This window comes from Rosa chinensis, chromosome 6 (genome assembly GCF_002994745.2).
Source record: "Rosa chinensis cultivar Old Blush chromosome 6, RchiOBHm-V2, whole genome shotgun sequence".
Classification (NCBI taxonomy): Eukaryota; Viridiplantae; Streptophyta; class Magnoliopsida; order Rosales; family Rosaceae; genus Rosa; species Rosa chinensis.
This window is the reverse complement of record NC_037093.1, coordinates 52472515-52484600: the sequence shown is the minus strand read 5'-3', so window position 1 is coordinate 52484600 and position 12086 is coordinate 52472515. Positions and strand designations below refer to the sequence as shown.

At 38.6% G+C, this 12086-nt stretch overlaps 2 protein-coding genes across 3 annotated transcripts; both read right to left on the bottom strand.

The window, feature by feature from the left end:
* Nucleotides 1-5700: 5700 nt before the first annotated feature.
* On the bottom strand, nt 5701-6777 carry LOC112170093 (photosystem II reaction center W protein, chloroplastic). Its single transcript, XM_024307241.2, has 2 exons — nt 6568-6777; nt 5701-6195 (listed from the first exon to the last, which is right to left on the bottom strand). Exons 1-2 carry the CDS (start codon nt 6662-6664, stop codon nt 5882-5884), a joined length of 411 nt encoding a protein of 136 aa, XP_024163009.1. The 5' UTR covers nt 6665-6777; the 3' UTR covers nt 5701-5881.
* Nucleotides 6778-7090: 313 nt separating this feature from the next.
* LOC112170092 (probable galacturonosyltransferase 6) lies at nt 7091-11597 on the bottom strand. Of its 2 annotated transcripts, none has more exons than XM_024307237.2 (9): nt 11165-11596; nt 11032-11066; nt 10802-10843; nt 10546-10699; nt 10380-10459; nt 9300-9604; nt 8722-9079; nt 7839-8357; nt 7091-7724 (listed from the first exon to the last, which is right to left on the bottom strand). In XM_024307237.2, exons 1-9 carry the CDS (start codon nt 11274-11276, stop codon nt 7449-7451), a joined length of 1881 nt encoding a protein of 626 aa, XP_024163005.1. In that variant the 5' UTR covers nt 11277-11596; the 3' UTR covers nt 7091-7448. The 2 variants fall into 2 exon arrangements, with proteins under 2 accessions (XP_024163005.1, XP_024163006.1); XM_024307238.2 differs by having other exon boundaries at nt 7449-7724; nt 10380-10453; nt 11165-11597.
* Between the last annotated feature and the right edge of the window lie 489 nt (nt 11598-12086).

The following is a 12086-nucleotide window of genomic DNA, read 5'->3' as shown; positions in this document are numbered from 1 at the left end:
TGCCAGCGGAGTGCACTGGGCTTTGCTCGCCGGTGATTGGCGGAGCATTCGTCGGAGCTTTGCCGCTGGTGGTGGTCAGCGGAGAAAGAGTTGGCCGGCGGGGTGATGGCTAGCGGAGAACGTTAGGGCAGCTAGCGGAGGAGGACGCTGGCAGCTGTGGCTGGTGGAGGGTAGGCGGTGGCAGCAAAGCTTGCTGGTGGTGCCAAGGAAGCTTTGGCGGTGCCTAGCAGAGGTTTAGCCGCTGGTTGGTGTTTGTCGCCAGCGGTGGTGCCCAGCGGTCCAGGATTCGCTGTTGGTGCTGATGATCGATTGAAAGCAGCAAGCAGGGTGCCCAAAGGAGACTTGTGGGTGTCAAGAGTAATTGGGCACCCAAATTTTTATTTTTTTTAGGTAGTGCGGCGTTGACCATTTGAGCTGGCGTTGACTTTTGTGCTGACCAGCGTTGACTTGGGATGGAGTTGGCGTTTGCCAGCGTTGACTAGAGTTGACCAGCCCTTCGGGTGTTGACCAAGCGTTGACCCTGCTTCTAGCGCCAATGTTAACGTTAGAGATCCGAGGGGGTCTCTAGTTAGCTTTAGAGAAAGAGAGAGAGAGAGACACACACACGAGAAGTATAGTGGTTCGTCTCCCCCTTAGCGGGAGACTACGTCCACTTGAATATTGTACTATGTGTGTTTGGGCCTTGCGGCCCAAAAGGGATTACAAAGTGTGTAATGGGATGTCTTGAGTTGTGGGAGGAGGCATTCCTTTTATAGGTGAAGGAATGCTCTTCCTTTACATGGTTTCCGATGTGGGACTCAAATATCACTATTCTAGTATAGAAAAGCTATGTTGTGAAGGCAACTTGGCAAGGCCGGAAATGTGGCTTCCCGGCGACGTATTTACCACTTCCGGATACCGTAGCGTAGCTTGAACATAGGGCTACAAGATGCAAGTAGCGGTTGGATCCCACGAGGGTGTTGTTTATGCTTGGTGAGGTAGCAAACTAGCCTTGCTAGTAGAGGTATCTACACACCGTAAGATTGTATTTATAACAATATTTGAATTGCTAATACGCCTTTCCAATTTCCAATTTTCTTATTTGAATTGCTCACTATTAGATATAGGGAAAATGCCTAAATAACATAATTTTAGGAAATTATTCTCCTTTCACCTACCAAACTTATGGATTTCCGATTTCCCTATTATCCATAAGCAGAGGTGGCAAACGAGCAGCTAGGTCTGAGTAACGCGCAAGCCCGACAAGTTTAAAAGCGGCCCAGCAAAACCCGAGCTCATTATTCTAACGAGTCGGGCTGGGCCGAGGAATATGAGCCCATATGACTCTTGTAGCCCTTAAAGTGGCCCCATCATAAGACTTAACATCCAATTTGGACAAAATCTGATAATTTAGACACGATTGACTGAAATTGGAAAACTCAGGGATGTTTCTGATTTTTTATTTATTTTTTAATTAATATTGATGATAGAAGAGCAACAATACTTTTCCATCTCCCTTTTATTTAAAAAGAAAGAAAAAGATACACATAAGTGATCTCAGAGATGTTTCTGATTAAATTGAGACCACAGAGACTAACATGAAGTTATCCCCAAATCTCGGGGGGGGAGGGGGGGGGGGGGGGAGAATATATTACTAGAAATTTATTATATGATGCGTACCATATACTACATAACAAACACATGTATTTAAATGACCATATATGTCTAAAACAAAGGTAAAAGCTTAACCACATATTATACATCATATGCAGATACATGACATTGAAGAAGTACAAATTTGTTGAATTTGGACCATATTCCAGGGAGATCGATCTCAGCTACTCTTACATGATGAAGCGTCATGCAAGATAACAATTAATTATGAGATCTCTTCTATATGTTATTTAGTTCGACGTACAATCTGCATTTTTTTGGTTTTAATATGTTAAATATGTGAAATTGCTTAAGTAATATTCAACCTGTGTGCTCCAAAACGATGGGCGGATGGGAAATTATATATAACTTTTTGCATTATTCACCTTTTCGATAAAGAAGAAGAAAAAAATTACCAGTTCGCTGAAGCAGAGAGAAGTATATCAATATCTGCACTCTTAATTACTAGCTTGCTAATGTAAAAGGTTGACTTGTTTTTACCAGAGGGACGGGCATATATATTTTTGACTTACCTGTTCATGAAATTTATTTACTTGACACAATTATTTGCTTGCTGCACAATTTTTGACTGAGCTTTTGAAGCTTAATTTGATAGGAAAGTGTTTGGGAGGGTCTGAATGTTGAATGTTAGAAGTTGGTGCATACTAACCCTTTATACGACAAGATCATACTACTTTGACGTGAGCAAATTCAATTCAATTTATTTGTCAATTTATACTGGAAGGCAGTCAGGCAGCTATATTTGAGTTATACATAAACCCGAACTATTTGCTTAATCAAAAGACCAATAACGAGTCTAAAAGACCAAATTTTTTTGAAAGGAAAAGACCAAATTAGTAGAACACAAAAGGTCAAGGTTGCTCTTCTATATAGACAACTATTGGTCAAACTCTATTTGGGTCAAATTGACATCAAATACGTCTAGTTTTTGATATTTTGATATTCATTAACAGAAATCTGAGTATCATCTGGTATATTAGTTTCAAAGAGGCATGCTATGAGGTTTTCCAAATTTCTTATACATTAACGTTACGGAGAAACCCATAAAATGGTACGCAGTTAGTCTTTTATTTCTTTGTGCCCAAAATGCATTCCATTGTTATTAACACTTTCCTGGAAGTGCGTGTCTAATAGTAGTTTTTCCTTCTCTTGTATACCCTAAACGTACGTTTGCACGACCCCTTAAGGTTAATACTTTCTTCAATATTTGAATGCTACTTAGACCACGTTTAACGTATGAAACAAGGTTGAAAGCCAATAAGCCATGCATTGATGCATATATGTTGGTGAGTATAAATACCCATATGTGTAAGTAAATAACTCACCTCATCTCCACATATCCTTCAATTGTCGTTTTAGATCTTAACCTTTGCTTGCTAGCTCTTCTAAGTTTTATAGTACAATTTCATCATGATGGGTGTTCTTAATGTTATCGGAGTTACAGCAGTTCTACTGCTATTTTTCATAAGCATGCAATTGTCTGAGGCTGGCAGGGTGTTGCATGAGCATGACGAGGACGAAAACTTGACGAAGAAGGCTGTTCTTCCTCCCGGTGGACCTAATCCTACCACCAACGTGCCTGGTCCTGCGACTCCTACTAGCGGTCATACTGCAACCATTAACCAAAGAAACTTTGCAGGCCACACTACTAGAGAAAACTTGACGAAGAACAAACTTCTCGTTTTAATGGAGTCGAAGCAGAAAGGTGGTCAGCCTCCCCAGGGACCTAATCCTCCCACCAACGTGCCTGGTCCTGCGACTCCTACTAGCGGTCATGTTGCAACCATTAACCAAAGAAACTTTGCAGGCCACACTACTACAGAAAACTTGACGAAGAACAAACTTTTCGTTGTAATGGAGTCGAAGCAGAAAGGTGGACGCCCTTCCCAGGGACCTAATGGTAACACCAACGTGCCTGGTCCTAAGCCTCCTACTAGTGGTTATGCTGCAACCATTAACCAAAGAAACTTTGCAGGCCACACCACTGTAGAAAAGTTGACGAAGAACAAACTTTTCGTTTTAATGGAGTCGAAGCAGAAAGGTGATCCCCCTTCCGGTGGACATAATCCGACCACCACCACGCCTGGTCCTAAGCCTCCTGCTAGTGGTCATGCTGCTTCAACCATTAACCAAAGAAATTAACTTTGCAGGCCTCCTCCATATGCGTACCCTAACTTCAGGTTTCCAGTGCAAACCGGCATGGTCATGAATCATAAATAAGTCGATTGGCAAATGGTAATAAACTCGTGCCACAGCAGATACTAGTATAGTAATTTATTGTTATACACGTACTATAACAATAATGAACGTCAAATAAAGTTATACCATCAATTTATTGTTGTAATCTTTTTCTTTTTTTTTTCGATAAAAATTTATTGTTGTAATCTAGCTGTACACAATGTACATGAATAAAATGAATACGTGAATTATTTTTAGCAGCATACTTTATTATATTTTGCCCTATGCACTTTGACGAAGTTATCACAAAGGATTAATTACGGCTCTTGCAATCAAATCTTTTTTAACAAATTCTGTGTTGCTAACTGGATCATAAAAAAGGGACGGAAATTGTAGCGAGGGATTGTCTTATCAATTTTGGAAATTTAGGACTTGTATTGACATGCAACACGAATGAATTTCGAACAGGGTTGACCTCCAATTGTAGAGCCAAGGTGAAAAGAAAATGACTAGTAGCCACTTTGATCACCTCGATCTTTTGCCACTACAACAACTCTTATGGTAATTTAGGGAAAATAATCTTCGTTAACCTAGGTAAATCACAGAAGTATAATGGGTAATCGTTTTAGTAATTGAGTGCTTAGTTTATTAGATTCGTGAATGACATATATGCATTCAGCATATACAGTAAAATTAATTATCCATATTTTATAAGTTTTCACCAATCAAGATTTTCCTGAGACCAAACACTATGGGTTTTTGAATCTGAATGATATATGGCTAGTCATGCATGTCAACCCAAATATATATATATATATATATATATATATATATATATATATAAAGGAAAACATATATATTAGGTGATATGGAATTCAGTTTTTTTCTCCGGAAAATGTCTTCTATATCGGTTCAATGGGGGCTAATCTTAAACTGGTGAAAATAATAAGCTGGGCATGTTGTGGATGATTCAGTTTCCGCAGGGTCTATGGTGGGGGGAAGGCTTATGAACTGAATTCCATATCACCTAATATATATGGTGGAAACAAAACTAAATTCCAACCTTAGAAGTTCGATTCTCTGCCGATTATGGTTCCATATGCTGCCTTTCATATAGGCTGTTTAGTAATGAGACTGTTATAAGAACTTTTCGCTGAAAAAATCTGATTACGAGTGTGCTGCCACATGATCTTATCAGGGGAGCTTCTTGAAACTGAAATGGGAATGCAGAGGATTCTTTTGATTATCTCAGAAGGTAAGCAAGCATAAAGCATAATGGCATCCCAAGCATAATCAATCCAGAAGTCTTGCACAAGTAAATGTTTATCAACCATAGAAGCGTCAATAGCATGATCGATCTCAGAGGTAACCCAAATCAGACCACTTGTCAGTCCAGAAATGAGTAGAACCACCATCTCAAATCCTCAAGATAACACCTAGCTTGTCTAAGAAGAGAAGCCCCAAAACAGGCACTTGATCAAGTGCTGGGAACAATTACTTGGATTTTTATAATCAGCATTGCCGCATTGGGAATATTATCATTAATTCTTCAAGTATTTTTTATCGAATGTTTTCTTTTGTTCTAGCACATCAATAGTTCAATACCACCAAGCACTATAGTATTATTGACATGTTATGATGTTGGCTACTTAGGCCACCGAGTTTAAGCATCAGTCGTTGATCATGTTTTGGTCTTTCTTTGTCTGTTTCAAACTCCAATTCAGATGTCGAGAAAATTTCATGGAGCATTATTACATAAATGTAAGCATTATGTTTGGTTTTAACATTAATCTTTTACTACTTGGAGTCTTGGAGATAAGTTCTATATGTATAATTCAAGGAAAATCCTTAGTATTAAGGAATGAATGATAAATAAAGTAGAGAAATGACTGATGAATAATAGTTGATAATCAAGTAGATAAGTTGGATCCATCCAGAGAAGGAAGCTTTTCAGTACTTATAAAACATGAACATTAACAGCCAAACTCCTTGAAACTAGAAATTTTTACATTCCTCCGTGAGGAATACTGGGGTTTTTGGCTTAATTGAACTAGAGGGATAGTCCTGACTCCTCGTCCTCTTCAAGATCTGAAGTGTAGGTGAAGTAGAGTCCCCAGATGAGACCAAACACACCAAGAAGGATCCACCCGAGAAGATTGTTGCTCAAACCAAAGGGAAGCCCTGTTCCTTCTGTGCTCAATCTATCATCCACCAAAGCCATGGCTGCTGGGCTTGACATGGTTGCAGCCAAAGCTGCAGCTACCAGAGACGCACTCATTCCAATGTTTGAGTTGCTCTCCTTCATTGGGGGCTTTGCCTCCAATGAACATCTCACCTTTCCCTTGTTTCCAATTGATGGCAAAGCTGTAACCATATGCTTCATATTAGTACATAATCTATAAGAAATCAAAATTACAGTTAGAACCTAGTTAATAAGTTTGATGCATCAAGGTTACTAGGTAACGTACTCTTGCAAGATACCTAAAATGTTATGTTCATGTCAATCTAGATTATATGCTTCATTAATTTTAAACAAAATTTAGTCTGTATAGGTATCCAAATTGAGAGTTCCACAACCTAACATGTCGAAGTGAAAATTTCGTCGTGAGGAGATTGATAACTTAGAAGCCATTACAGTATCATAGTTAGTGATCCGATCAATATGACAATCTAACAAAATAACATACCAAAACTAGTACCCTTGTAAGGTGAGACTGAGGAAGTGAAAAATCTTACCTAGAATAGTTGAGGATGGAGCCCCAACAGATGGCTTGTGCACAAGGGCTGCCCTGGTGACAGATGAGGTGGGAGTGCTAGCTGTGAAGGATGCCATTATCTTAAATGTCCAAAGAGAATTGGTGAGAGAGAGAAATCTGCAGTGAAACTGATTGTAGGACAGAAGTTGCACTCTAGCTTATTACTTCATATGCATTGCGAGTATTTACAGATTAATATGATTGGGCTAAAGTGTGCCCCGTACACCACTCAAGTTGGATAGATTTGCATCTGGCCATACCCCTCATTAGATATCCCCTATCTGCAAATATCCAATCATCTCTCTCCACCTGTCACATAATCTGTTGAAAAGTCCAAGCTTGTGCTCAAGGAAGACTAATGACAAATCATGATGCTGCAAATTTACACGGAGCAGATATTCCCAGAGAAACACATTTACAATCCCACACTTGCTTTGTGATTTCAGTCTGGTGTGGCTTTCATTTTTAATCAATTTAAATCATATAATGAAGTTACTTGGGAATAAATGGTAAAAAATCACTTGTGAACTCTGCTCAAACAAAAACACTATCCATTGTAAAGTATGAAGAACCAGTACATCTGCCTACGTTGAAAGATGATTATGGGAATTGGAACAAGTTATGTACATACACAGACCACTGATACAGAATCCCCAGGGGCACTTATTAAATCCGATTATTCCTATATCTTTGACTCAACTCAGCTCCTAGAAGATTTTAGGCCCAGAAAAAATTGGGGAAAGAATGGGGAGGAACTTTACATTGAAGAATCTTTAAAAGAATGAATTGAGTGAACCACTGCAGTTCCATCATCCAAATCGTGTGGTACAGGGTGGCTAATCCCACTACTTCAGTAGATGACTACGCATGAATGTTGCACCGCTGCAGATGAGAGTGATCATAGTTGAGATATTTGCTCCAATACCCCTTGTACCTCCCAATCGCAATATCTAACCACGGCTTCATAATTCCATCATAATGTATCACTGCTGCTCGGTCCACATCGCCCTGAACCACACCAGAGTCATAACCCAGCCCGAGAGCATGCCATCGCCTGTCCAAAGCCACTGTCCGGTTATAGAAGGTGACCCAACCTAAAGGCAAACTCCCAGCCACCCACAAAGGCTTCTTAGAACCCTGCAACCAACACCCAGCAAAACAAGCATTACTATATGATTGCAGAATAACATTCATATTTTACAACCAAAAAAGAAAATGCATTAAAGGCTTGTAAGGTAGAAAGTCTTATACCAATTGCATGTATTTGTGGTATAGAGTAGTTAGCTTATGCCTCCTCCAATTTTGAAGATCGAATAAATTCATGCCAAATGCCCATGTGCATGCATTGACATCAAACCTATTTGCCACATATGGATCTGAGAAGTTGATAAATGTATCCATCTGTAAAAATGATGGTTCATTATCCCGGCAAGTCTCAACTGCACCATTGACTTTCCCCTTCATATTAACACTCCACAGTCTAGATAGATCCCTTTGAACTACGACATCATGGTCAAATAGCACAATCTTATTCAGTGCAGGGAAGATATCAGGCAGATAGAAACGGAGGTGGTTGAGTTCAGAAGCATATCTAGGGTCAGTGGACTTCTGAATTAAAGGTCTTTTATACTTGGTAGACAACCATTCAAAACTCTCTATGCTCTGGACTTGGATAGTGGCTTTTCCAGGAGGATTCAATAAGAACCACATTGACAATGCTGGAAAATTGAGTGAATCAGTCACCACATGGAAAACAATCTTCTCTGGTTCCTGCACATCATTATGACAGAAGTAAGAAAGTCATCAAGCTTTCATGCTGCTACTTAGGAGTGTACAAAGAATGTGTGTGCATATGTAACATCCTAGAAAAATGCAAACATTTGGAGATGGGATCAACTGATATGGTTTTGGCTTAAGCTTGACAAAATCATGCTTTTAAATATTGATTTTAGCCCAAAAACAAAAATAATGGGATGACTGGGAATTAAACATTAGGAGATGGGATCAACTGGTATGGTTTTGGCTTCAGCTTGACAAAATCATGCTTTTAAATATTGATTTTAGCACAAAACGAATGGGATGACTGGTAATTAAGCGTTAAAACAGATTATTGAAAAAGGCTGGTTGAGAATACCATGGCAGTGGAAACAGTGGAGTTCACAACCACTGCACATGCCAGAACATTGTCGGAGAAGACAGCATAATGGTAGAGATGTGGATCCTGCAACTTGTGTTGGTTAGGAAATTGCCTCTCCTCGGAATCCAGAGCAAAGTACTCTGCAGTCAGCTGCATAGAAAGACAATGAAGACCTTTCGGGGTAGTGCTTCCAGCAAGGTGATAAAGAAATGTGACTTGCTTCTTCTGCAACCCAACTTGCTCTTCAGCACTGTGAGTCATAGAACGTAGTTTTGTGGCCATGGCAGAGCAGTCTGGGAAAGCACGGCTGGCTTTGGATAGTGAGGCCTCCAAGTTTCTCATTTTCTGCAAAGCACTGCAATATCATTGATTTTAGAGAATCAGACCAAAAAAAGATCAGTTTAAAGTAACTGTTTTTGTTTTTTTTTGGGGGGGGGGGCGCACTAAATGAGAAATGGTGTTCCACAACCTATATGTTCACTCACAAAACTGATTGCATTCTTCTTTTTCAAAGTCTAGGGAACTGATTGTGAAATGCTTATGCAAGATGAAAACAAAAGTACAAATCATTTTACCTCCGAGATAAATCAGAATCCTTGTGGGTTCTACCAACCACACGTTCCACCTCTTTAGTTCGCAGTCTCAACTCCTTCACCAACTGTGAATTAGGTGGTGCAAAAGTCATGTATGCTTTAGCTCTAATCATCTGATCTTTCATCTCATTTATCTTGTCTGCCACTCTACGGATATTTGAATTCACTTTTTGAGCGGGATGATTTGATTTTACATCTTTCATCTCTTTTATTCTCTGATCTATTACTTTCCTTGACTGAGATTGTTCATTCTGTACATGTTGGACCAATTCTTGGTTAATTTGCCCCTGTCACCAGAACCATAAACATTACTATTTAAGATAAAAGATGTTATTAAGTTCAGAAAAAAAATGTCTGACTGCCAAATCTTGCATGCTAAATCATGATCCAGTTCAATACATTCACAATTCATCCATTATATAAAAGTTCAGGAATAAAATATCTTAAAATGCTCCTAAACTTATATATCAGCAAGATTTTGGATGTAGTACCTAAAATGCTCAACAAAAGCCTTTTCCGGATGGAAGAGTATCATTTTACGTACTCAGCAAAATCTCAATCATAACCAAGCTATATGAATACCCAATCTAAGAACAGACATCAGACGCATAAAAAAGAGTCCTCATGAAATGTGGTTACCTCAGCTAACAGAATGTTATGCTATATGCACAACTGAATCACATAAAGCATATAATGGTAAGAATACTTCTACACTGTCATGCATAAAATTAGTTCTATCAGTAAACTGAAAGACACAAAAAGCATACATTGAGAAAATACAGTTCTACAATGAGATGCATAACCTATATGGTTGAATCCTTATGAACTAACAGGTAATAACTTGCACTCAATCAAAATTTCATAAAGCAGGAACTTCCGTACTAAACTTGTTATTTCAGTCCAATCTACATTCATTTATAACGCGAGACTTCAGTTCCTTTCCTTTTCATTTTTTCTCTCAACCAAGATTCCTACTAGATTGTCAAAAAGAATGCCTTTTTTTTATAAAAAAAAAATAAAAAATAAAAACCTGGTGACCATATGATAGATATAGAATGCTACCTTTTCACCGGATGCAGATGATATTTCTCTCTGCTGAAATTGTATATCTCCTTCTTTGCTCTCATTATTGGTTCCTGAAACTTGAAGGAAGCAGACCCACAATAAATAACAAGAGAAAGAAGCAAACAAAGAAACACAGCACAAAGTCCTGTCACTATACACCAACCATTTTCCATTCTTTCGGCCGTATCAGTAATGTCTCCAACATTTCCAGATTCCTTACCATCTTGATTCTCACCAAGACTGTAACTAACCGAAGAAACTACATCCGTATCTTCATACAAAACTTTCCTGGGCTCTTTCAAACCTTCACCGGCTTCCTAAAACCACAAACCAAATCGAAAATTAAAACAATATACGGTAAAACAAATTTTAGATTAACTTGGCTGAAACCATCTCAAAATCGAATCATCCTACAGTACCTGCTCAACAGCACTAAGCTTCAAAGTATCAGCCCTGTATTTCTGCACTCAGAAAACAAAACCCACCTTAAGTCTCAACTACAATACAATAGTTCCCAAAGAACAGTACAACTTGAACACATAACTAAAATCATTGATCTTGAACATTTCCCATTCACAAAAAAAAAAAAAAAATTCCAATTCTCAAAATCAAAAGCCAAAAACTGAGATTTAAGAGCAAAGATTCATACAACATTGGATAAATCTTCAATGAATTCCTTCCGCCCTGCCACAATCCAAAACCAAAAGAACACAAATCACTCACTACACACAATCAAACACTCCACCAAATCAAACATACGATCGGAATACGTATGAAAATACCAGTATAGGTGAGATTCTTGAGCCTTTGGGAGACGAAGAGGATTGGAGCGAAAACAGAGAGCGAAAGCAGAGAGAGGATGAGGATCCTCTGGCATCGACGAAATGGCTTCATCAATGGCGACCTAGGGTTTCCGCTCCTCCTTCCAATACCGCATTTCACTTGGGATTTCCCAGATCACGGAACAATCCGATGCTTCGATTCCAAGAAAACACCCGCAATGAAACCAAAGCTAAAGAACCAATCTTTTTTGATTAAAAAAAATGAAGATGAGAAAAAGCTAGGGTTTTCAGATAGTCCTTTTCGTACTTGTCTTGTGGTTTTTAGAGAGAGGGAGAGAGAGAGAAAGAAAAGAGAAAGAAGGAGAGTGTGTATAAGCTTGTTCGGCCATGTTCTTGGTCTCTGAGGGAAAGGTTGGTTTTTTTTTTTTTTCTTTTCGTTTAGTGTTTTTATGTAAAAAACAAAAATAGTATTTCGGTATCATTTTCTGAGTGGGGGGTTTTATAGACGTGTACGACTGTCAAAGTAACTTTGCCTTGATTAGGAAACTAATTTAGTTATGCGATTTGTCCAAATCAATGGTTAATTATATGAAAGGGTAATTCTATTAGTGGTTTATTTTGTTTTATTTAGGCTTTACATGATAATAGCAAGTGAAAAAGAAAGGTGAAGAATTCTGTCATTCTGTGTGACCATTTTTAATGATTATGGTAAGGGAGTCCATGTTAGGGAGGGATAGAGTAATGCCCTATTGTTAGGGGTTTGGAGTATATATTAAGATTTTGCAGGTGGATGTGCATTTAATGAGATTAAAGCTAGGTCAACATCCCTGAAGTTATGGATCAATATTTACTCATCATGTGGACTATTGTGTGTGTGTTTTGGTTTTTGGTGATCCAATTCCAAGCTGTTATTATTTGTTTA

What these genes read in the sequence shown, in the direction of transcription:
- LOC112170093 (XM_024307241.2), bottom strand. Translation starts at nt 6,664, where the DNA reads ATGGCATCCTTCACAGCTAGCACTCCCACCTCATCTGTCACCAGGGCA. An exon ending in TCCATCCTCAACTATTCTAG is followed by an intron (nt 6,196 to 6,567) that starts GTAAGATTTTTC and finishes ATATGGTTACAG; the next exon opens with CTTTGCCATCAATTGGAAAC.
- LOC112170092 (XM_024307237.2), bottom strand. Translation starts at nt 11,276, where the DNA reads ATGAAGCCATTTCGTCGATGCCAGAGGATCCTCATCCTCTCTCTGCTT. An exon ending in AGCTTAGTGCTGTTGAGCAG is followed by an intron (nt 10,700 to 10,801) that starts GTACTGTAGGAT and finishes TTGTGGTTTTAG; the next exon opens with GAAGCCGGTGAAGGTTTGAA. An exon ending in GGCCGAAAGAATGGAAAATG is followed by an intron (nt 10,460 to 10,545) that starts GTTGGTGTATAG and finishes GCTTCCTTCAAG; the next exon opens with TTTCAGGAACCAATAATGAG.